The following is a 23,190-nucleotide window of genomic DNA, read 5'->3' as shown; positions in this document are numbered from 1 at the left end:
ACATAGCCAAAAGTTATACATGTCTCCCCCCATCCTTGTCAGCGGGGAGGGAGGAAGGCATATGTCTCCCTACCCCTTATGCCCCTCCACCAAACAAAACAAAACAAAACAAGGGGAGTGTGTGTTTAAGAAAATCATTCATCTAGATTTGGACTGCTACGAGGAGGAGGAAATGAAACCTCAGTCCTCACTGTGGTCCCACCCCACTCTCACCCCAGACCTACAGGACGAGAGACATCCTAGAAGAGTTTAGCATGCATAACAGAAGCGTGGGTTCTCAGAAATGAAGTTGGATGAGATAAAGCAGAGCTTTATCCCAAGAAAATTACATAGCTCCTATAGACAAAGACCTATAGGAGCCCAGCAGGAGAGAGACTCAGACCAAGGCAGAGGGAGACTGAGGGCAACTCTCTACCACCAGCAGGTGATAAGGGAGCAGGCCTGTCTGTTCTGTACTATTTTTTCCTGCCCTCATTTCTAGAGGTGCTAGACCTGGAAGTTGCAGGTGGGAGGTGAGAGGGTGCAGTGGGTCAGGAGAAGAAGGGAAAGAGCAGACTGCATCCTTGCTACGGGGCACCTAGCTCCTAGATTGTAATTTCTCTTTGGAAATCTCTCATGCCTAGTCTATGCCTGGCCCAGAGCAGACATTCAATACTTATGTCGAAAATGAATGACATAATAAAAGTTAATACTCATCCTTCCACCCTCCCTACCCCCGCCCCTTTTTCTCAATCACACACAGCTTTTTTGATTTAAGAGTTTTTTTCATTATTTAAATTTTTTTTATTTTATTTTGTAGAGACAGGGTCTTGCTCTTGTTGTCCAGGCTGGTCTTGAACTCCTGGGGTCAAGTGATCCTCCTACCTTAGCCTCTCAAAGTGCTGGGATTACAGACGTGAGCCACCGCATCCAGCCTGGTGTAGAAGTCTTATTTGTCTGTCAGAGGAGGGTGTTCCCTTGGCTCAGAGCCTTGCTTAGGTAACGTGGTAGGACCCAGGGTACACAGGGTGGGTGAGTGTTCTCCAGACATGTCAGTTTCTGGGCAGGGCTTAGGCTTCTGCAGTCCCTAGTCCCACCCCTGCCTTTGCATTCCAGCTCAGCAGGTGGAAGGTATAAATTTCAGCTGCTCTCAGCCCTGCTTTGTTTTTCCAAGGCCTTCCAACATCAGCATGAAGCTGGCAGCCTTCCTCCTCCTTGTGATCCTTATCATCTTCAGCCTAGAGGTACAAGAGCTTCAGGCTGCACTGAGACTGCGGGAGATTTATGGTGAGTCCAGGCAGAAGACAGCTCTGTTCAGTTTTCCTTGAATGAGAGGGGCTAGAAAGTAGCACATCAGGGACCAGTGGGTGCTGGGGAGGGGAGGGGAAGAAAGGAGAGAAGAAAAGGTCTTAAAGGGCCATTGCACAGACCCCCCATGCCGCTACTCTGCTCCCCAGAACAGAACAGAATCTCTTTTCTTCCACCTCCACTTTTGCCCACTCCTTTCCCTGGTTCACTGCTCCATTTGGACTCTCTGTACCCCTCCTCTCACCCCCTCATCAGTCACCCTCTGACTCCCACCAACTCCCTTTCCATCAGTTTATTTCTCTTTTGCTACAAATAAATTGGATCACCTAGAGATAATATTTTCTTAATCATTTTAAACATTAATCTTCTCAATCTCTTCTTTTCCTTTTACCAACATTCTCAATGGAGTAATCTTAATTCTCTGCCCCCATTTCCCTGTAAGTCATTCTTGACCCCTCCACCCCTGCCCCATCACTATCCTGAAATGTCTCTCCCAGATCTTGTGGACAAATCTCATGACTCCTCCGTTGTCAAGTCTTTAACCTCTGTAGTGTCTGACACTTCTTGCCACCACCTTGGTCCTCAAACTTTCTTTTCCCCTGCTTTATCTTTCACGGTATTTTATTCTTCTCTCTAAACATGATTGGGTTCAGTTATTACTTTCCTCTCTTCTTTGCTTTCCTTGCCCTGACATTAAACTGGTTGCCAAATATTGTTCATTCTCTGAAAGTGTCTCTTACATATGTTCTTTCCTTCCCCTGCCACCTCCCATTGTTACACAGTATTTCCAGCCCCGATGACCTCTGTCTGGACCGTCCCGGCAGCTTCCTAACAGCTGTCCCTGCCCCTGTCTTTCTGCTACAGTTTGCTTGCTTGTTGAATTCGATTCCATTCTAGGTCTCACACCAGAATAATCTTCCTAATTAAACAGCAATCACATCCCTCTCTTGATCTAGCAAATGAAATCCAACTCCTAAGGCCCTCGAGATCTTCCTGGCCCTGTTACTTTGTCCCCTGCTTACTTTTCCTGCTTCATTTCCAGCTGTTTCCCAACACTTACCCAGCCCTCCATTTACCATTCTGCCTGTGTTCCTTGTATGTCAGGGTGAGGAGTGAGGTGGATGAGGTACCCAGGGTGCAAACATTAAACGGGTGCTCACCGTCAGGGTTGTGCAATGGCCTCCTGGAATCGCGTGCCCTGGGCACCTCACTTGCCTCACCCTAATCCTGGCCCTGTTGCGGTTTCCCTTGCGAACTTTTGCCAGTAATCCTTTCTTCTCACAACACTCTACCCATGCCCCTAAGTTCTGTCTTTAAAACATTCCTGCACTTCAAAACTCATCTTTTCTAATTAATCTAATTGGAAGTAATGTCATCTTCTCTGAGTCTTTTTTTTTTTTTTTTTTTTTTTTTTTTTTTTTGTTTTTTTTTTTTTTTTTTTTTTTTTTTTTTTTTTTTTTTTTTTTTTTTTTTTTTAAGGCAGGATCTTGCTTTGTTGCCCAGACTGGAGTGCAGTGGCATGATCATGACTCATTGCAGCCTCAGCCTCCTGGGCTCAAGGGATCCTCCTATCTCAGCCCCTCAAGTAGCTGGGACCACATGCATGTGCCACTGAGCCCGGCTGATCAAAAAAAAATTGTAGAGACTGAGTCTCACTGTATTACCCAAGCTGGTCTCAAATTTCTGGACTCAAGTGATCCTCCCACTACAGCCTTCCAAAGTGCTGGGATTACAGGCATGAGCAACCACGCCCAGCTGAGACGCTTTAATTCTTCAGCTATACCTCTCTCAGGACACTTGTCACATACTGCTTTGTTTTTAGTACTTTGAATATGTCTTATCCATATTATTAGACTCTAAGCTGTTTATTTTACATCTTTGTATTTGCTGAATAATTAATTTCCTCTGTTTTATACATAGTAAGAACTCAACATATATATACTTAATAAGTATATATTCTTGACTTAATAAGTCACACTGCTGTGAGTGGGGAAGAGGAGTCTTCAGCCTTCTCACCACAAATCAACAAAAGCTACAGGAGGCATGGGGGGATGGTATTGATTTTCTCTGAGGTCTACAACTACACGGAAGACATCCCACCAGGCCCCCTTCTTGAACCCCTCAGATACTGCTAATCGGTCCTAGCACTCTTTCTCTTTCAGCCTGGAGAAGGTGTCTGAGCCTTCTCAACACAGTATCAGACAGCTACTTCTATTGACTGAAGTTGACATAAAACTCATTGCCCCTGCTGAATCCAGGGGCCCCTTTTTACAGATGAGAAAAGTCCCAGAAAGATCCAGAGACATAATCAGGTAAAGAAATTCCTGATAACAGCTGAGTAGCCTATCAAAGTACAGTACATATCCATCCAGAGTTCTGTGTGTTTTCCTAGAAGCCTGTGCTATCTTAACCAACTCTTTGAACCTACTTCATTGGTCCTCAAAGAGCTTGAGGTTCTGGGAACTTGGGAGCCTCCACTCAGGTCAGGAATGGCTCCTTGAAATTTAGCGGTATGCACTTATGTCAGGATGAGCTTCACCATGAGGGACAGCAGAAAGTGCTCAGACCAAGGGGCCAGGCAAATCTGAGTTGAATCTCACTTCTGTACCCACTGGTTAGGAAGTCACCTCTGTGGGCCCCAGCTGCCACACCTGTAAAGTGGGTCTATTAAAGCTCACTGCATGGGGTGACTGCAAGGGACCTGCAATGGCACTTGGTAAATGTGAGTCTCTTCTCCACTCAATTCCCTGCAGCATGGAAAGTGAAGATATTTAAGTGGGCTTCTTTGCACTTCCTCTCCACAGACACAATTATCCCCATCTCTAAAGTAGGCCTTACTTTTTTGAGGTTATGTGAATGCATTGCTTTTAACTAGAATATATAAGATGTTAATGAGTATCATTCTGCAAGTAATAAATTATATTGCACATTAAATGAAAAGAAAAATGTGGAATCAACTTCTCAATCAAGGGCTCTTCTCCTGTGCCAAAAGTATGGTGGTTTTCAGCCCATCTGTTCTTCCGTAGGTATCTGCATTGAGCGCTGCAGCGGTGACTGGGACTGTGACCCGGGGGAGCGCTGTATCAGCAATGGGTGTGGCCATGTGTGTGCTGCACAGTAAGGATGGGTTGAAACACCAGGCCCTCCCTGCTTTCCCAAACACTGTCCAGTCTAGGTAGGTTGTGCACTTGGCCTCAATGGGACTCCCCAGAAATGAGTAGCAGAGAAAACTACCTGTCTCCGTCTTCCCCCACCCTTCCCAAGTAAAAGATGCATCCATCACACGCTGGTCGTTTCCAGACCTTTAAAATAATTCCCTAATCCAGCACGTCCCGGAGAAAAATCAGACTATTTATTTAAGCAAAATGATAAAAGTCACACATAATCCCCCATCCCAAAAAAATTGCCTGTCTAACACCTTGGTGCATATTTTAAATGCACACACAAATATATAATATTTATATAAAAATGAGATAATCTTGTGTCTATTTTTATTTTTTATTTCTCTTAAAAATAGCTACCAAGCAACTTTTAATGTCAATACCAATGCTTCTATCCCATCATCTTTGATAGCCTATAGTTTATCATCTATGTTCATATACTTAGCAACCTCCATTAATACACATTTAAGATATTTCTTATTTTGATATTATGAATATGATTGTTACAAATACTAAATTGGTGTACGTACACTTATTAACTTCCTTGGGACAAATTGTAAGACGTAAAATTGACGACTAAAGAGTATATTCATTTTAAGTTTGTGATGTACATTGCCATGTTGACTTAAAAGACCTCTTTTCTGTGAAAATATCTCAGGGGCCTCACATGATAATTTATTTGTTTTCAGTAGCCATTAATTGAAAAAAAAATGCATAATAAAAAGCTACCATAATTCACTTTTGATTCTAAATTAAGTTGCACTAAACACAACAGAATCAGCATATGCTTTAAATAAAAACCCTTTGTGTTCAGAATAGATTATTTGGCCAATCCACCTGCAATACTTGGGTGCTTAGGGTCTGGCTGGCTCTTTGCAGGTGTGATTTTCCAAATTGGGAACTGTTCCTTCTTGATTGTATTCTGTGGACTCAGGTCCCCCAAACAGCAGGTCTCGGGCATAATTTTTTTTTTTGTCTTTTTCTCAGATGAAGAGTTATTTTAAGGATCATCTTTCTCTAAGATCGTCATCCCTTCCTGGAGTTCCTATCTTCCAAGATGTGACTGTCTGAAGTTCCTTAACTAGGAAGATGGATGAAATTGGGAAGCCTGTGGATGGAGACTACAAGGAATATGGGAAGAAGAGGAGAGAGGTTGTTCCTTTTAATAAATCATCATTGTTAAAAGCACTCATTATATTTTAATTATTTGGTTAAAGGTGAGGAGGAGGGAGAGGAGAACAGATGACATTTGTTGAGTATTGACTATCGACAAGGACCGTGTTAAATTCTCCCCAGGCATTATCTAAGTAATCTTAACAACCTTGTGACTGTACTTCTTATCACCACCATTTGAGGACACTGAGGTTTGGGGCAAAGTCATACAGCAGATAGGTGTCCGTGCCTAAACTATAATCACATGTCAAATGCCATATAAGACCTATGCATTACAGCATAGTGGTCAGGAGCCCTGACTCTGAATTTCAAACCCAGGCCCACCACACAGCCATGGGGACTTCAGTGGCAGTCTTCATCTTTCTGTGATTCAGTTTTCTCATATATATATAATAGTACTTCATAAAGCTACAAAGATAAGAGGGTCACGTACAGTGCTGATACATAGAGAGCAGTCAGTAAGTATTAGTTACAACGATTATTAGCACAGTAGTGCCCCAAATCCATGGGGTATATGTTCCAAGACCCCCAATGGATGCTGAAACCGTGGATAATATCAAACTCTATATATACTGTGTTCTTTCCCATAAATACAAACTTATGATAAATTATAATTTATAAATTAGGCACAGTAAGAGGTTAACAATAACTAATAATAAAATAGAACAAATATAACAATATGCCAGTATCACTACTCTTATGCATTGAGACCATTGTTAAGCCAAATGAAGGCTACTTGAACATAACCACTGGGACAGTTGATCTCATAACTGAGGCGGTTATTAAGTGACTAACGGGCAGGTAGCATATAAGGCGTGGATATGCTTGACTAAAGGATGATTCACATTCCAGGCAGAATAAAGTGGGATGGCGCAAGACTTAATCACACTACTGAGAACAGCAGCAAGTGGAAATGTATGAATTGTTTATTTCTGGAATTTTCCATTTCATATTTTCATACTGTGACTGAAGACGGGTAATTGAAAAGGCTGAAAGTGAAACTACCAATAAGTGGGGACTACTATGTTACCAAATAGGCTGATGACCCTGAAACAGAATCCAAGGCCAAGCCTCCTTCCTAGCCTCTCCTAGTTCAATATGTCACCTGGATACTGAAATCAAGCTCCTCTCTTCTGGTTTTCCCCATTACAAAATGTGGGAGGTAAAACAAAATGGGTTTATACATTTCTTGTCTATGTTCTTCGCAATCACAGCCAGCCTGGGCTGCAATCTGATTTCAACCAATTTGCTGCCTGTGGAGACTTGACCAACCATTTACACTCTTTGGCACCATTTTCTCAACTGTAAAAGGGGGAAATAATCATATCTACTTCATTTGATGCTGAGATGTATAAAACTTTAGAGTTTACGAAGCATTTTCACAAAAATCCCATTTGATTTTCACATCAACCAATGGCAAATAGGGGACCCTGAATAAATAATTAGTGAATTCATTCATTCTGTCAACAAGTATTGCAGGAGCACATACCACATCCCAGGGGCTGTACTAGCCCTGGGATACAACAGCGAATGAGAAAAATGGAATCTATGCCCTCATAAAGTTAACACTCTAGAGGAGGCAATAAATGATAAAGTAAACAAATAAACAAGATAACTACAAGTTATGGTAAATTTTCTGAAGGAAATAATCAAAGATGTGAATTAGAATGAAGTGGGGGCATGCAAGCCTACATAAGTTGTAATGACCAGACTCTCATGAAGGGATAAAAATGAAATCCTGAGAGGTTTCCAAACATGAAAGGAGTGAAATTCCACTGAGGTTCTTGATCATCCGATGTAGAATCTAACAAAGGAAATGACTGTAAACATGCTTAGCACCCCTTAAAGCCCCTCAGTCACTGTAGGACTATGAAAATATGGAGAATTTAGGAGGAGACAGGAGATTTTCTTGGGAGAGAGCTTTTGCCATGCTGTGTTTCCACAGTTTCAGGGTAGGAGGTGGGAGTAGGAGTGCTACTCTATAAACTCAAGCCAATGCAGAGTGCCTTCAAAGCCCTCCCTCAGAGCTTGAGATATGTTTCCTTCAGTTGGTGATCACTGCAGAGTAGGGATGTCCATTTCCTTAACGGAACCACATTAATCCACAAGGGTACATTCTACTGGAACTCAACAGACCAGCATCAGTATACTGTATTTTACAATTCCTGTGCCATTCCACCTTGAATAACACACTATGCATGTCATCCATGTTGCAACTTAAGATGAACCACACCAAAGCCAGGCTTTCCCACAGTCTCTTCAAACCACCTCCATTGTGGAAATGATCAGGCCTCACATCCTTCTAGCTCAATGTGTTAGATATCTCTTTAGCACTACTTCACCTACTCTTGGTACTACATTCTTATTCTAGCCATTGCTACAGCAACTAGTTTATCTCAGGCACCTACTAGCTTAGAACAGGTATAACTGGCAAGAGCCTTGCCTCAGATTGCCTCAGGGCTTCTTTGACTATGCAACATAGGACTCCTGCCAGAACCAAGCAAGATGCATGCTCAACACAGGAACACCAGTGAATTAATGCCTGGTGGACAACTTTGATAACAGAGATCAAAAGCTGACAGATAAATGCTTCCCCTCTCTATTCCTCTCCGGAGAAGGGTCTTGAGAGCTTCACAAGGCTTCTCAGAAACTCCTGAGGACTGAACAATCAGTCACCGCTTGCAATGGCCAACTCAATAGCACATACTGGTATTGAGTCTCCTTCCTTTCCTGTTCACCTGGATAAATTCCTCACCTATCAACCTCATCTGAGGCTCTGCTTTCAGGGAACCCAGATTAAACTATCCAATGACTAGGTTTTAGCTTCTGATCTCTGAACAAATGCTTGAATAAATTTCTTTACACGAATACACACACATCTATGCACATATACAACACACATATATACACAGTCCAAGAATAGGAAATAATATACCAGCAAAATGGAATCTAAATCCAAACAAAAAAATTAACATTTCTCCCCAAGCCCAAAGTCTTCAGAAAACTAGCTCAGCTAAAGCATACCCCTAATTTTCATTGCTGAACAAAAATGTTTTATTCTCAGGATAAAATCTACATTCGGGCGACTTCAAGGTTTTCCCTAAGAGCCAGGGGTGAGGATTTACTTTATATTTGCATAACTCAAAGGCCCTGGAGATTGTTTTCCCAATTTGCCTAACCGTGAAAGTCAAGCCTTTACTTCCTGGATGACTGAAAACTAACTGAACACAGATTTTTAAATGTCTATTTTATTCTCCAGCTTCTTGACTTTAAGGTTTCAGAAACTCTTGGGGTGTCTCATCTCAACCCGGTCACCCTTAGGCAGATAATATTTCACATAATTCAGCTGAACTCCAAAAGTACTCTTCTAGTGGGGCGAGGTACCTCGTGATCCACGAGAGGATTCAAACTGGGAAAGGAGGAGAAATGGGAACACAAAATGCAGCTAACTGTCATTTAAGTAGGGAATGCTGCCCTATATTCCACTGGCCAGATTGTAATCACACAGCCACAGCCAACTGCAAGGAATGCTGGGAAATGTAACCTTCATTCCGGGTGGTTTTGTGCCTGGGGAGAGATTTTTTTTTTTTTTTTTTTTTTTGAGACGGAGTTTCGCTCTTGTTACCCAGGCTGGAGTGCAATGGCGCGATCTCGGCTCACCGCAACCTCCGCCTCCTGGGTTCAGGCAATTCTCCTGCCTCAGCCTCCTGAGTAGCTGGGATTACAGGCACGCACCACCATGCCCAGCTAATTTTTTGTATTTTTAGTAGAGACGGGGTTTCACCATGTTGACCAGGATGGTCTACGATCTCTTGACCTCGTGATCCACCCGCCTCGGCGTCCCAAAGTGCTGGGATTACAGGCTTGAGCCACCGCGCCCGGCCTGTGGGGAGAGATTTTGAAAGAGTAGAAAGGTGTCTTAGAACAAGCAGTTTCTGCTACTGCCATCTACAGCACACCTTCTGCAACTCCAGCCCCAATCTGAAACTAGTACTCAACAGAGTAACTTCAGCCCTGCCCACGAACAAACTTTCTGGAAGCACAAATTGACAAATCACTTTTCAGTCAGGGATCAAGAAGGTGTGGCCAGCGAAAAATCTCCAAGCCAATTTCTGACAAGCATTTGCAGGGTACTTAGTCAGAGGGGTCTCGTAGTCATGGAAACCCCTCTGAGTCCCAGTCCCGTCTAAAAAAGGTACTTCCGGAACTAGCGCGCGGAGCGGGAGGATGCCCCGGAAGTATTTCTATGAGACCCTACGTAGAAAATGGCTGCTGTACAAGTTGCGGGTTCCGTGCCTTGCAGGCAGTCGCGGGAGGCGCCGCGGGAAGCAACCCCTGAACGAGGCAATGGGTTCCGCCGTTTGTCTGCCAGGCTCTGCGCCTTGCGGCCGGATGACAGCAGCTCCGCCCGCACCGAGATCCACCTGCTCTTCGATCAGCTCATCTCCGAGAACTACACCGAGGGCAGCTGCGTGGCTCCAGAGGTAGGCGGCGAGTCCGGGAGAGAGCGGGTGCGGCTCCTGCTGGCCCTGGCCCAACCCCTCCGGGAACCCAGCTGGCTGCCTCCGCCTGCCTTTCCCTGCTGTTCCCACCCCTGCGCCTGATGATTTAGTTTCAGGCTGGCATGCTCACTCCCACAGTGGCACATCTTAGTTCTCCGTTTGGAAGACTTTGTGGTGCTTGGCACACTCGCGTCTTTCAAAACCCAGCTGGAGGACCTCTGCTCTGATAATGCCTCAGGTGTCATCTCTGGTACCACCTTTCCATGCCCTCGCACCCTCCTCCACTCCCTGCCTGTGCATCCAGAACACTTTGTTGACAAAATGCAGTACTACTCTTTATTGTGTACAGCATACACGGACCACGTGCTGTACGTTACCACGCGCAGTTCCAGGAATCTTAGAACGTGGGTAGTATTAGGTCTCTTTTGCCTGTGAAAATGCTGAAGCTCTTTAAAATCCAGTGTACAAAAAGTCTGCCTGCCACAAAGCCCCTAACGTTTTCTGTTCCAACACGCTAGCTCCTTCCCTCTGCTGTCTTTCTGAGTAATCTTACATACATCAGGCCTTGAATTAATGAATTCTCTGAACTGTTGACACCAGGGCCTTTTGGCCCTACGTAGGAAAGATGGAGGTGGTGCAAGTTGCCTGCTTGCACAGGCATCTCCAACTAGACAGTTCCTAAAGATGAAATTAATTAGCTCCAAACACACATTCCCGTCCCCAGCCCATCCCACCTTCCAACACACACATGCACAATCCACCAAGTCACACAAGACATAAACATTGGTTCGTCCTTCCTTCATCCCAGGCCCTCTCCAATCCAGATATTTCAGAATGTGTCTCATATATATTTCACAGTTCATGCCCTCCTGTCTATTCCCATAGCCAATGCCTTAGACTTCAGGCAAGGTGACTTATACCTGGACTGTTCCGCTGGTCTTCTCTAACTGATCTCCTGCCTCCTGTCTAGCTTCTCTCCAAATTGATCATAAAATTTTAAATCTGCTTTGGAAAAATCTTCAATACATATTGGTAAATGGTTGAAGCAAGTTGCAGGACAATGCATACAGAATGAGATCAATATGGACCTGGAGGAGGGATTTTAAAATATGTGTGTTTATATATGCAAAGATAAGGTCTAAAAGAATTCACAACAGAGTAATAGTGTATGCCATTAGGAAGCAGAGTGAGATTAAGGCAATAGTCATGGGGCCTTTTGCTATATTTGTGTAATTTGATACTTCTGCAACAAAACTTTGCCTTTCCATTCTCTCCTGTTACTCCCCCTTTTATTCCTGTGTGCAGTCATTTAAAACTTGCTGTTCTTCAGGCACCTACTGGTGTTTCACATCTCCAGGCTTTTGCATGCTCTGTCTACTTTGCTCGCAGTGTTTTTAGACGCGGTGTCTGACACATGTCTCTTCATTCTTCAAATCATTCCAGATTCTGCTTTACAATCACCTCCACAAGGCCTCCCTAATTACTGTTTCTGGACAGAGTTTGTACTTTATTCTTTCAGCACTTAATTCATGTTACTTTAATTATTTGTTGTGTTTCTTTCTCTCTCACTAGGTTGTGAGCTCTTTGAGGTTCAGGAACATGTTTGTTTTTACTTTGGAGTCCAAGGACCTAGCACACTATGGCACATAGTAGGTGCTCAGAACATTGTCATTCAATAAACATCAATGGATGAATGAGTGACTTGCACATAGGTCCCTCTTTTTTTTTTTTTTTTAAGAATTCTCTAATTATGCATAAAATTCATAGAAGTGTTAGGTCTGATTTTTTTCCAATGCCATTGAAAATCTGGTTCAGTTACTTTTTGATATTTTTAACTTCAGTTTGTGCTTTTATACCCTAGAAGCCTTTCTTTGGTTATTTAATTATACTGTCATTACATATATAGAGACCAGAGTCTTAGCCTGACCAAAACCATACTGAATCTTTTCCATATTTTTTTCTTTTTTCTTTTTTTAAGAGACAGTGTCTCACTCTGTCATCCAGACTAGAGTGCAGCAGCAAGATCATAGTTCACTGTGCTCCTGGGCTCAAGCCATTGTCCCACCTCAGCCTCCCAAGAAGCTAGGACTACAAGCCACCATATCCAGCTAATTCTTTTTAAAAGTGTCTTTCTGTAGAGATGGAGTCTCACTATGTTGCCCAAGCTGGTCTTGGACTCCTGGGCTCAAGCAATCCTCCAGCTTTGACCTCCCAAAGAACTGGGATTACAGCCATGAGCCACTGTGCCTGGCCTTTTCCTTCCTTTTTTAGCACATCGTATTTTTTTGCTATCACTTCATTGTTTTCCTTTCTTCCTCACATTTTCTTTCCCCATTTTGAATGTGAATATTCACTTTTATTTTCCATTTGGCTGTGTTTTGAGGATCTTCACTTGGTTAATAAGTATTTTACTACTTCTTTATCTTTTTTTTTTTGGTAGGACGTTAGTGCTCTTCTTGTCCAAGCTTGCCAACTGGTGCCTCTTAATCAGAATCATCTTGTCAGCAAAGTGTCCCAGCTTATCCACCATTTACTTAACAGATTACAGGTAATGTGTGTAACTTTAGAATTCACATCATGAACTTTGATTGAAATACCACATCTGTAGTAGATATGACAGGCTGCTTTTTTGAGATGCTATAGGAAAAGCAAATGCCTTAATAAAAATGCTTTTAAAATAAATGTAACTCTGATCCAAAAATAGATTATTCTGTAGAATTTTAGAAGTTTGTCTATTAGAAGTATGACTTTCAGTTTGGTTCAGTAAACCAGTATCATTCAGGCCCCTCAACCTTATAATTTCTTACGGAAGATATATTTGAACAAAATATATCTAAGAATAAATTGAAATAATCGCCTACCTCTTTCCCATCAATATTTTTCCCCTCACTTGCAGCTACCATTTTTGTGGTCTACTTTTGATGCTTCTAAAACATAAGAAGTAGCTTGGGGCCAAAGGGACACCAGGATAAAAAGACCCTAGTTATTTATTTAAGACTGTTACCACATGAGTATGTGAATATATTTAAGAGCACAAAACATATCAACTAGCATTATGTGAGTTAGGATGCTTTTGGCTGCAAGAAACAGAAAAGCCATCCCAGAGTCACTAAACAATTTTTTTAAAAAAGAAAAAGGAATCATCACATGTCCCAAGTCCCAAGGGAGGCATATATAGCCTTTAATAATAAGAGGTTCATCTTTCCCTTCACCATCCTAAGCACGTGGTTTACCCTCAGGTGGCATCTCTCACAGTCATAAGATGGCTTCGCCAATTCTGGACAGTCCCTGCCAAAGAAATGGTTAATATTCAGTAGAAGCTAAATAACTTTATTTTATGTTGTGTCGCTTAGACTTAAGAGTATGGAAAGTTGTCCCAAAAACTCTCTAATAGACTACCAGTCAAGTTCATGGCCCTCAGTAAGTAGTAACCATTATTATTATTACCTTTACCCACGTGCTTAGGATGGTGAAGGGAAAGATGAACCTCTTATTATTAAAGGCTATATGTGCCTCCCTTGGGACTTGAGACATGTAATGATTCCTTTTTCTTTTTTAAAAAAATTGTTTAGTGACTCTGGGATGGCTTTTCTGTTTCTTGCAGCCAAAAGCATCCTAATTCACATAATGCTAGTTGATATGTTTTGTGCTCTTAAATATATTCACATACTCATGTGCTGGAGAGACTTAGGTCATTTAAATACCTCTCTAAACCAGTCTTTAAGCAGGAGAATGATCTTATTGTGAATGGCTTCGCCAGTAGTTTCAACCTTCACTACACATTACAATCACTTGGAGGCGGACTTAAGCTCCCTAGATGATTATAATGTGCAGCCACAATTGGCCTACATCAGAGTTTCTCAAACTCAGCACTATTGATATTTGACTCAGGTCATTATCTTGCACATTGTGGAATGTTTAGCAGCATCCTTGGCCTCTACTCACCAGACACCAGTAGCACCTCTCCAATTGTGACAGTCAAAAATGTATTCAGGCATTGCCAGATGTTCCTTGGGGGTTAAGAATTGCTCCAGGTTGAGACCCACTCTCTTAAACTAATTAGCATTTACCCTTGGGTCTCACGTCGGAGAAGTGGACATACAAATTAAATTAGTACTCTGCCAGCAGGAAAGGAAGAAATGGATATTGGTATATAACCAACAGTGTCTGCTGCATGGACTGAGGCTGTTTTCAGATTAGAATCCTTCAAACTAATATGGGGTAGCGTTTGTATGTTTGCTATTTGCAGGTGTATCATCTTTGTAACAGTGGCAATTGGAGATGTTCCTGATCACCTGTGGCACTTATAACCCTTTACCAGCTTTCTAGCATTTGGTGACACTTTGTCTCAATTGTCCATGAATTGATATTTGGATTAGCCTGATCTGTCCCAAGAAGATTATCAGCTACTTGACAGCAGGGATGTGCCCTCTCTTCATGGTATATTTCTCACGTCATTTTCTATTGGATCACTGTGTATTCATTGAGTCTTTGTTATGTATAAGGCAGTTCAATTGAATTAGATTTCAGTGCATTGAAATACATCTGTGTATTCACAGCTGCCAGTGTCTGGTTAGTTCAAAGAAAAGTTATAAGGACTTTACCAAGTTCTACTTTATACTAAAGAGGAAGAAGTGAGCAAGACCTTGGGGCAGAGAGAAGGCCCCTATGTTGATCAAATTTTCAGGCCCTTTAGAGGTGATCCTTTTGACACATAAACAACAGACACACACTCTGTCTTTTATACAGCTTGATTCAGGTGAGCATACATGTCCATAAAAGCATAATATTTTTTAAAAGTTAGATTGTAATATATTTTTTCCTCTCCTGTTAGGTAATTGTTGACGAACAGCACTTGGATTTCCTGTTGGCATATACTATTTCGGCTGTTCATCAGTGTAGTTCCTGGACATACATGGAAATTCTTCAAGCCCTGGCAGCTCTGGTTTACTGCAATGGCTCAAAATGTCAAAAGGTAGTTTAAACTGTTCTATGCTTCCTTTTAAGGGCTAGGAGTACAGGCTCTGGAGCCAACACTGTGTTCAGGTGTCTATCTTGCCACTAATCTCTAGCATTTCTTATTCAACCACTCTGGGCCTTGTTTCCTCATGTATAAAATAGTTAACCTGAGGATGAAGTGAGAAAATACTTGTCAAGTTCATGGCCCTCAGTAGGTAGTAACCATTATTATTATTACCTTTACCCATCAGTATGCGGCCACACTAAAGAGCATCAGCAGGTACCTAGGCTGGGAGTAATGTTCCTTACTGATGCTTTTTGGCATATCTTTCCATATCCATCTGTGACATTTACCTAATAGCTAGTGTTTTGGTGCTTAACTGCTATTTAGTTAAAAAAAAAAGAAGAAATCTGTCTAAAACATAATATTTTCCTAGAGGCTTTTCTTTGACCTACATTGACTGTTATTTTGTCTTAGTACCTCCCAGAGCTGCTAGGCAAGACCGGGCTCTTACTGAAGTTGAGTGACTCGGCTCAATCTGATCCTGAAGTCAGGAGAGCTGCAGTACATTGTATGGCAAACTTATGTCTCAGGTATGTGGCTCCAGTCAAGTTTCTCAATGGTAATAAGATAGTGCCTCTGTTGGGCCCTTTGTAGGTAGTTCCCTCTGCCTGAAGCCAGAACCAACTTAGAAAAATAACTAACTTTGCATTTCCCATGTACTTTACTAATAAAATCATCATATATTGTTTGTTAATTTTAATACTGCTTGTAAAGAAGGAAAAAATAGACTAGGACCATATTCCTAAAATGTGGTAATAGTAATATAATGTGCAGTCTTTCAAAATTTGTTTTCTATTGGCATAAATTCTAAGCGTATTGAGTTTTTAGAAGGATATATTCATGCAGATTTAAGCACTGGTGAGATGTGTCTGTAAAGGGCAATTTCTTTTCTTTGAAGAAGGTGGAAACAGACCCAGCTTCTCACCCTAGATTCTCACAGTGGGCAATAGGAAACAAGCAGCACAAATGTGAACTTGTTTCTGCATAACCCAGTGCTGGCCAGTGAGTAGAAAGGCAGGTGTAGCCGTGTGGTTCTAGCTTGACAGGACCTGTCTGCATTATTTCCCTCTTCGGACTGAACAACAGAACTGAAACAAGGTTTTTCTTTCTCCATGCTTTTTCTACCACAAACATCTATAACCTTTCCGTATGGAAAGCACTGTTCCTCCATATTCATTCTAGCCCTGTGCCTGTCCCCCAGCAGTAACTAATTAACCCAAATAATCACTTTCCATAGCATAGTTGCATTCAAGGGTATATTCCAACTCTAATAGTCTGTATTACTGCTATTTTTAATTCTTAGTCTTTTGCAAGCCTCATTTCAAAAGAGACTGAGTTTGAGTTGTTTTCTCTATATGCGTTTAGTGTGCCAGGACAGCCGTATTTGGAGGAGCCCTACCAAAATATCTGTTTCCAAGCTTTCCTGACTATTTTACAATCTCCAAAATCGTCTGATATGGATGATATCACATTTTGCATGGTAGGTGGACCATCACTATCTAGTGAATGTTGTGGATGTGTCTAGAAGCAGAGTGGAATAATGTTACTAATGAGTTTAATTTGCACTATTAGCTTTGTCTAGAGGAATACACGTATATGAAATGTTTGTAACCTAAAAAGACTAAAATCATACCATTTTGGTTTAAATTATATGAAGCTTTTTATTCGTTATGTTTTGGTTTTTAGAGGAAACTATTCTTTTTTCTTCTGAGTATAAAAGCAATACAGTTGCAGGCTAGTGGCTGTCTTTAAGATGAAGGGGAAGAGAGAATTCAACAATATCTGCAATATTTTATTTCTTTTTTTTAAAAATATCATGCAAATGACACTTTGTTAACATCTTTTAGAGTAACACATTTCAAATATTATAAATGTAAGATAAAGTTCCTTCTAGTCTCCTGCTCAGATATAGCCACTGAAGATAATTTGTGCTATGTGCCCTCAGATTTTTTTTTCTATGTGTAAATAAGCGTTTTACAACTTTAAATGCTGTTTTGTAACTTTTTTGTAAAAACATGCTGTTTTGTAACTTTCTGGTTTTGTTAAAACTTAATATCTCTGGGACATCTATTTAGTACCTGTTAATATACCTCATCCTCTCTAACTGCTGTGGCTGGAAAACCTTGGACAAATTACTTCTTGGGCCTCCGTGTTCCTCCCTGAAAAGGGACTGATATAACCACATTGTGGGTTCTTATGTGAAGTATATGAAATAAAACATTCAAAGGGTCTGCTGTTATTGTTGTTGAGTTTTACATTTAGCAGAGGGTTAGCTTCTTTTATAATCATTATAATCATCAAAATTGAAGTTTTTTCAGTTTTTCCACTATTTCAAACAAGGCTACAGTTCACATCATTCCCAGTGTAGGGAGTATTTCTTAAGGACAGAGTTCTAGAATTGAGATTACTGAGTTAAGAAATCAATGTTGGTCAGAATTGCCCTCCAGAAACCAAGTTTTTATCATTCATCATCTGTTCCCACATGCATCCCTTTGCCTTTAAGAGCTGCTGGCGTTGCCATAGTACAGAGCTTCCCCACTTCTGATCTGTGCTATCTCTTTTTTATCCCTTGTCACATTTTTCTTGCTAAATATCTTTTCTCTTTTTTCTTACTCACCATTTGTACATACTGATTTATAAACATGTACACTAAGGCCACTTCATTACTCTTTTCTTCTAGAAAAGAATTCATGGTAGTTTATCAGGTCTCTTTGGAACTTCATCTCTGTTTTGTGTATATCTGTGTGTGTCTAAAGGTTTTTTCATCATCCAGAGACTGTCTCTCTTCCATCCTAAGTGGTGCTAGTAAGTTGATTCTTGGACAACCAGATTTTATTCTGCCTTCTAACTGGGTCTTCCTTTCCCCCCTAGTTGTTGCAAAATGCATTAAAAGGTATACAGTCACTTCTAAATGGTGGGAGAATGAAACTAACACAGACTGATGAACTCGGAGCACTTTTAGCTGTGCTAAAGGTAAGGCAAGTCTTCATATGATCATTGTCTTTCCTGATTCAACCCGTGATACAAGGACCACTTTACATCCTTATTCTAAGGCTAACTTTAAGGTATTCAAAGTTCCTATATATATTTTGAGAGACTAGACCAAAATGTTCGTATTCAAAGATGCTTAATATTAAGAACAGAAAATAGTAAATCTCCATTTAATAAATGTGTCAAAATTTTAAAATTATCTGTGAATCTTAGTAAGGGAATAGGTAGGGGGATATTACCTGTAGAAGATTTAATTATAGATTATGTTGTACCTGTTTGTATTTGCAAGAAGAGCCAGTGCTTCTCCTTGCCTTTCTCCTCCAAGTAGTAGGCAGGTCAAACAAGACGTGTGTCAGTGGGCAGCTTCCAAGCATGCCAGTCAGTCGGAAAGTCAGGCCAGCATCCAGGGACCCAGCTTCTTCAGCCAGTGAAGTAAGAAGCAGCAATTCTTTCCTTGTGCCATTCTCTTGCTCCCCCATCAAAAAGAGAGATAGATAGCTAGATGTGGAGATAGGTAAATAAAAATGATAAATTGGTTTTAAAAAGTATAGATAGATATGGATAAATTTTATAAATAAATAAGGAAACTAAAACCAGACCTGATCTGTTCTGACCGAACCAGATCCAGCTGGAGGCCAGATCAGCCTAAGCTCTTCTTTAAGCCCTATGCCTTCGAGGTATCTATTTTCTGTCACATTTCTATTTCCTTAGTTGGCTTTTAAACATTAATCTGTTAGTGTTCTGATCCAGACATGGTGAATAGTTCTGTTTTATGATTAATGGTTTTTTTTGGTTTTGTGTGTCTCTCTGTGTGTGTGTGTCCTTATTTATCATTATTAGAAATCCATGTTTCACGGACTCCCTGGACTAAACATAGAGATGCCCACGGTGTTATACCCAACTCCACTTCCTCAGTATGATGGGCGAACACCTATCAAACCACAGCAATCAGAATCCAGTACTTCTCGACCAACTTTGGTACATTTATGTTTATTTAGATTTAAGTTGTGGCTTATTTTTAATAGATTGCTGTGTGTGTTTTATATAATTTTCATCACTACTACCCTAAAAGCCTACCTTGAATTTTATTTCAGTTTAGGGTTGCTAGCATAATTCATCTGAGGCTCACAGTACCAGTTAAAGCATCTTTTACCTCTTATAGGTGTAGTCAGTCTAACAGCTATAAAAATGAGCGTTCACTTTATACCCCACACCAAGCATTTTCATCCCCACGACGCTCAAGACCAGCAGTCAACAAACGTTTTCTAAACTTTCTCTACAAGGCTAGCTTGTAGAAACAACAAACGTTTTCTAAACTTTCTCTGCAAGGCTAGTAAATACTGTAGGTCTCTGTCATAACTACCAACTCTATTGTAATAGGGCAAAAGCAGCCATAGATACAATGTAAATGAATGGGCATGACTGTGTTTCACTAAAACTTTATTTACAGAAGCAGGCTATGTGCTGGGCTGGATTTGGCTTTTGGGCCATAATTTGCTAGCCCTTCTCTAGACCATTACAAGCCCACCTATCAGTCAGTGCTCCATTTCCACAACCCTCACATTCACCTGATTTCCCAGCCTTTCCAGATAGCTGCCATCTCCCTCGTGCTTCAGTTGGAGAACCTGAAGCATGCAGATGTATGGTCAAGGATTCACATCCAGAAGTGTTATACCTGATCAAAATGCTTCCCATTAGAAATGATTTCAGTCATTCACTCAATCAGCATTTACCCAGTATCTGCTGTGCTCCAGACACTGCGCTAAGCACTAAGAATATGGACTCTGGCTGCTTTTAGGAGTTTGAGAGGGAAGGCAAAGATGGATAAATAAGCAGCTACAATGCAATACTATTGTTTCTATCATCAGAATATTCTCAGAGTACTCTGGGAACACATTGAGGTCACCCAGTCTAAATGGAGGAGAAAGAGGAGGCTTTTTAAAAGATGTGGTAGCTAAACAGAGATTTCAGAGTGAGTAGCAGTACAGAGAAGGAGGGATGAGTGTTTCAAGCAGAGAAAAGGTGCATAGATACAGAGAATGAGAGTATATATTGCCCTTTTGTTAACTAGTCAGTCTAGAGTTTCAGAAAGGGGAGAGGAAGAGTGGAGCTGTTGTGTAGCAGAGACTGAATGATAAGGTTCTTGTACAGGAGACTGAGGAGTTTGGGTTTTTATCTTGTAGGCAATAGAGATTGATTAAAGAATAGTATATAGGGGAATGATGTGATCAGATTTGCATCTTAGAAAAATCATTGTGGTAGCAAATAAAAGAGTACGGGCCAGGGGCCACAGTAAGTAGTCCAAGGTAAAAGTAATGGGAACTTCCTTCCTCAATGCCACAGACTTTGAGAACGTGGAGGAAGACACAGATTCCAGAGATAGTTGGATGTCAGAAAGAAAGGGAGAAAGAAAGAAACTGGCTTCTACCTAGAATCTACTTCTACGGAAACCCAAGGCCCCAAAATATGCATTATATGTAATGGATTACCGTCTCTCCTGTGCAGGCATGTAGAATCGTATTAGCTATATATGTTACTTGGAGAACCGATAAAATAGACACTCAAGTCATTTTCTATAGACTTTAATGCTCTTGAGGAGTTCCAGTTGAGAAGGCTGAATACTTTCACAACACCTGTGCAAGGTAGGTGGTATTAGCCTCATACTTACAGATAAGCAAGGTCAAGCTCAGAGAGGCTAAATGACTTGACCCAAGTCACAGAGGTGCAATTTGAACCCAGGCCACATGTTTTACTCTGTCTCATGTATTTATACCTTCCTTCTTATAGGAGAGAGCAAGCACTTAGCATCGTGCCTGATGCTTAGGGTATTAAAGAAGTTCCACTTTTTTCTTTTCTCTTGTCTTCTTTAAACTACATGTTGGGGACACATTTAGTCACTTTAAAATGAAGAAGTAACAATTCAGTTAAAAGCCATTCTGAAGTAGCTATTATGTATGTCTTCATTTGCTCCTAAAATCAGAATAAAAAGAAAAAATCCAAAGTAAAACCAAAGAAAATCCAGCAAGGAGAGGAGGAGGAGGAAAAGGAATCCAGTGGTGAAATAGAGGCAGCCCCAGTCACTGGCACAGGCAGAGTGAACCTGCATGAAGGGAACACTTGGTGTCCCTCCTCCCTGGGTGTCCAGAGTTTGCCTTTAGATGGAAGTGGAGCTGCAGGAAAAGATGGAGTCTCCTCACCCTTCAGTTCTTCCAGTTGGAAAAGGGTCAGCAGTAGTGAGTCAGACTATTCTGATGCTGAAGGAGGCATGCAGAGTAAAATGAGGTAGTAGTATTTTGTTACATTTTTATACCTTATATTCTAAGTTGCATGTAAGTTTATAACTTTGCTGAAAAACCTGACTGCTGCATGTGATTTAACTTGAAGAGCCTGATTTCTGTGGGGCATGGTGTTACTCTGAACATGACTTGCTTTCTTGATCTGCCATTCCACATGTCATTACTCTCCTTAGAATATTCTTGACTTCTTCTGTGCCTTTTCGTCTTGCTAACCACTACTCATCTTTGATATGGGCTCAGAAATCATATTCCCCAGGAACCCTTTTCTGCCTAGTGTTATTAGTAATGTATTATTATAGTTATTTCCTTAATTGCCCCCCACTGCCAAGCTTGTCAAGGCAGGGTCTTTTCTATGTCTGCCAGCCTTAGCATGATGCCTGGGACATACCTAGGTAATTCAACAGATATTCGTTGGATGGATGGATGGATACTTGGCAGTGTTTTGTGTCTAACACTAGTTTCCTGATATCAAAATGTTGCCCTCTTGTTCTCCAGTTGTGTTTTTTAATTGTCAGCCTTAATAACTTGTTATAGAAACAAATTGTCTTAACATGTTTTGATTGTAGTTTGAAAGAAAAAATTTTAATAACACATTGACATCTTTAGAGATTATTTAGAATGTTTAATTTTTGAAAGTATCATTTGAATTGGTGGAAATAAATACCATTTCATTGTTTGCATTAAAAAAAAAACAAAACTATTTTTAAACTTTTTTTCTTTTTTCTCTTGGATGTGAAAGGTCTTACCAAGCCAAAGTTCGCCAAGGAGCCTTAGTTTGTTTTCTTTCTACTATAAAATCGATAGAAAAGAAAGTTCTTTATGGCTACTGGTCAGCCTTTATTCCCGATACGCCTGAACTTGGAAGCCCACAGTCAGTGTCCTTGATGACTCTTACATTAAAAGATCCTTCTCCAAAGGTAAGAGAATTTAAATTCTAAACTTTATAATAGGAAGAAAAAATTTACAGATCCTCATTGTTGTTGTTGTTTTTCGAGACGGAGTCTTGCTCTGTCACCAGTGCAGTCGTGCGATTTCTGCTTACTGCAACCTCCGCCTCCCAGGTTCAAGCGATTCCCCTCCCTCAGCCTCCGTAGTAGCTGAGACTACAGGTGTGCACCACCACGCCCAGCTAATTTTTGTATTTTTCGTAGAGACAGGGTTTCACCATGTTGGCCAGGATTGTCTCCATCCCTTGACCTCCTACCTGGCCCTCCCAAAGTGCTGGGATTACAGGTGTGAGCCTCTGCGCTTATTGTTTTCTCTGCCTTGTCCTATCTGATCTGAATACAGCTCTTAGTAACACTGACCCAAGTTCTGACTTGAGAACCACTAGAGAGGCAGGAAAATAGGAAGTGGGCTTATGTGAATAATGCATTGAGGGTGACCATGTAGCGTCGCTTCCTGCTCCAGGGCTTGCTTGAAGCCTCAGCACACTGAATTATAACTTTGATGTCTCCCTTGAACTGCACTGAAGCAGCCATGCTTCTCTTCCTTTTATGAAAATATTGATTGCTGTGGTATTTATAACAAGAAAACATCAGAAATGGCTTAAACAACTCAGTAGAATATCATGGTACATAATGGCTTTGAAGGATGCATAAGGCTTAGAAAAATGCTCAAAATGTTCTGTGAAAACACAGGATATAGAATTATATATTATAGTAGGATCCCAAATGTTTTTTTCTTGCAACTTTTCCATAGTTTTCAAATCGTATGTAATAAATATTTACATATTTTAATAAGAAAGACATTTTTTA

The 23,190-nt window shown here is 40.9% G+C and overlaps 1 protein-coding gene and 1 long non-coding RNA gene across 6 annotated transcripts in view; both read left to right on the top strand.

The window, feature by feature from the left end:
- Positions 1-988: 988 nt before the first annotated feature.
- On the top strand, positions 989-5,636 carry LOC108312129. Its single transcript, XR_001828495.2, has 3 exons — positions 989-1,266; positions 4,314-4,462; positions 5,436-5,636. It is a non-coding gene; the product is annotated as an uncharacterized LOC108312129 (long non-coding RNA).
- A 4,244-nt stretch (positions 5,637-9,880) lies between these two features.
- HEATR6 (HEAT repeat containing 6) overlaps positions 9,881-23,190 on the top strand; it is a 37,450-nt gene continuing 24,140 nt past the window's right edge. For 2 of the 5 annotated variants that reach the window (XM_017539900.2, XM_017539899.2), the window contains exons 1-9: positions 9,881-10,105; positions 12,564-12,671; positions 14,958-15,098; positions 15,561-15,676; positions 16,512-16,626; positions 18,018-18,119; positions 18,978-19,115; positions 21,118-21,419; positions 22,173-22,350. In XM_017539900.2, coding sequence (XP_017395389.1) covers positions 9,887-10,105; positions 12,564-12,671; positions 14,958-15,098; positions 15,561-15,676; positions 16,512-16,626; positions 18,018-18,119; positions 18,978-19,115; positions 21,118-21,419; positions 22,173-22,350 — 1,419 coding nt within the window. In that variant the 5' untranslated portion in view covers positions 9,881-9,886. Of the gene's footprint in view, positions 10,106-11,695; positions 11,773-12,563; positions 12,672-14,957; positions 15,099-15,560; positions 15,677-16,511; positions 16,627-18,017; positions 18,120-18,977; positions 19,116-21,117; positions 21,420-22,172; positions 22,351-23,190 lie in introns of all 5 variants that reach the window. The other 3 variants (XM_017539898.2, XM_017539896.2, XM_017539897.2) reach the window with 3 other exon arrangements.

The sequence above is a fragment of the Cebus imitator genome, unplaced genomic scaffold (genome assembly GCF_001604975.1).
Source record: "Cebus imitator isolate Cc_AM_T3 unplaced genomic scaffold, Cebus_imitator-1.0 Scaffold121, whole genome shotgun sequence".
Classification (NCBI taxonomy): Eukaryota; Metazoa; Chordata; class Mammalia; order Primates; family Cebidae; genus Cebus; species Cebus imitator.
Note: the sequence above shows the minus strand (reverse complement) of the source record. Positions and strands in the feature narration are given on the sequence as shown.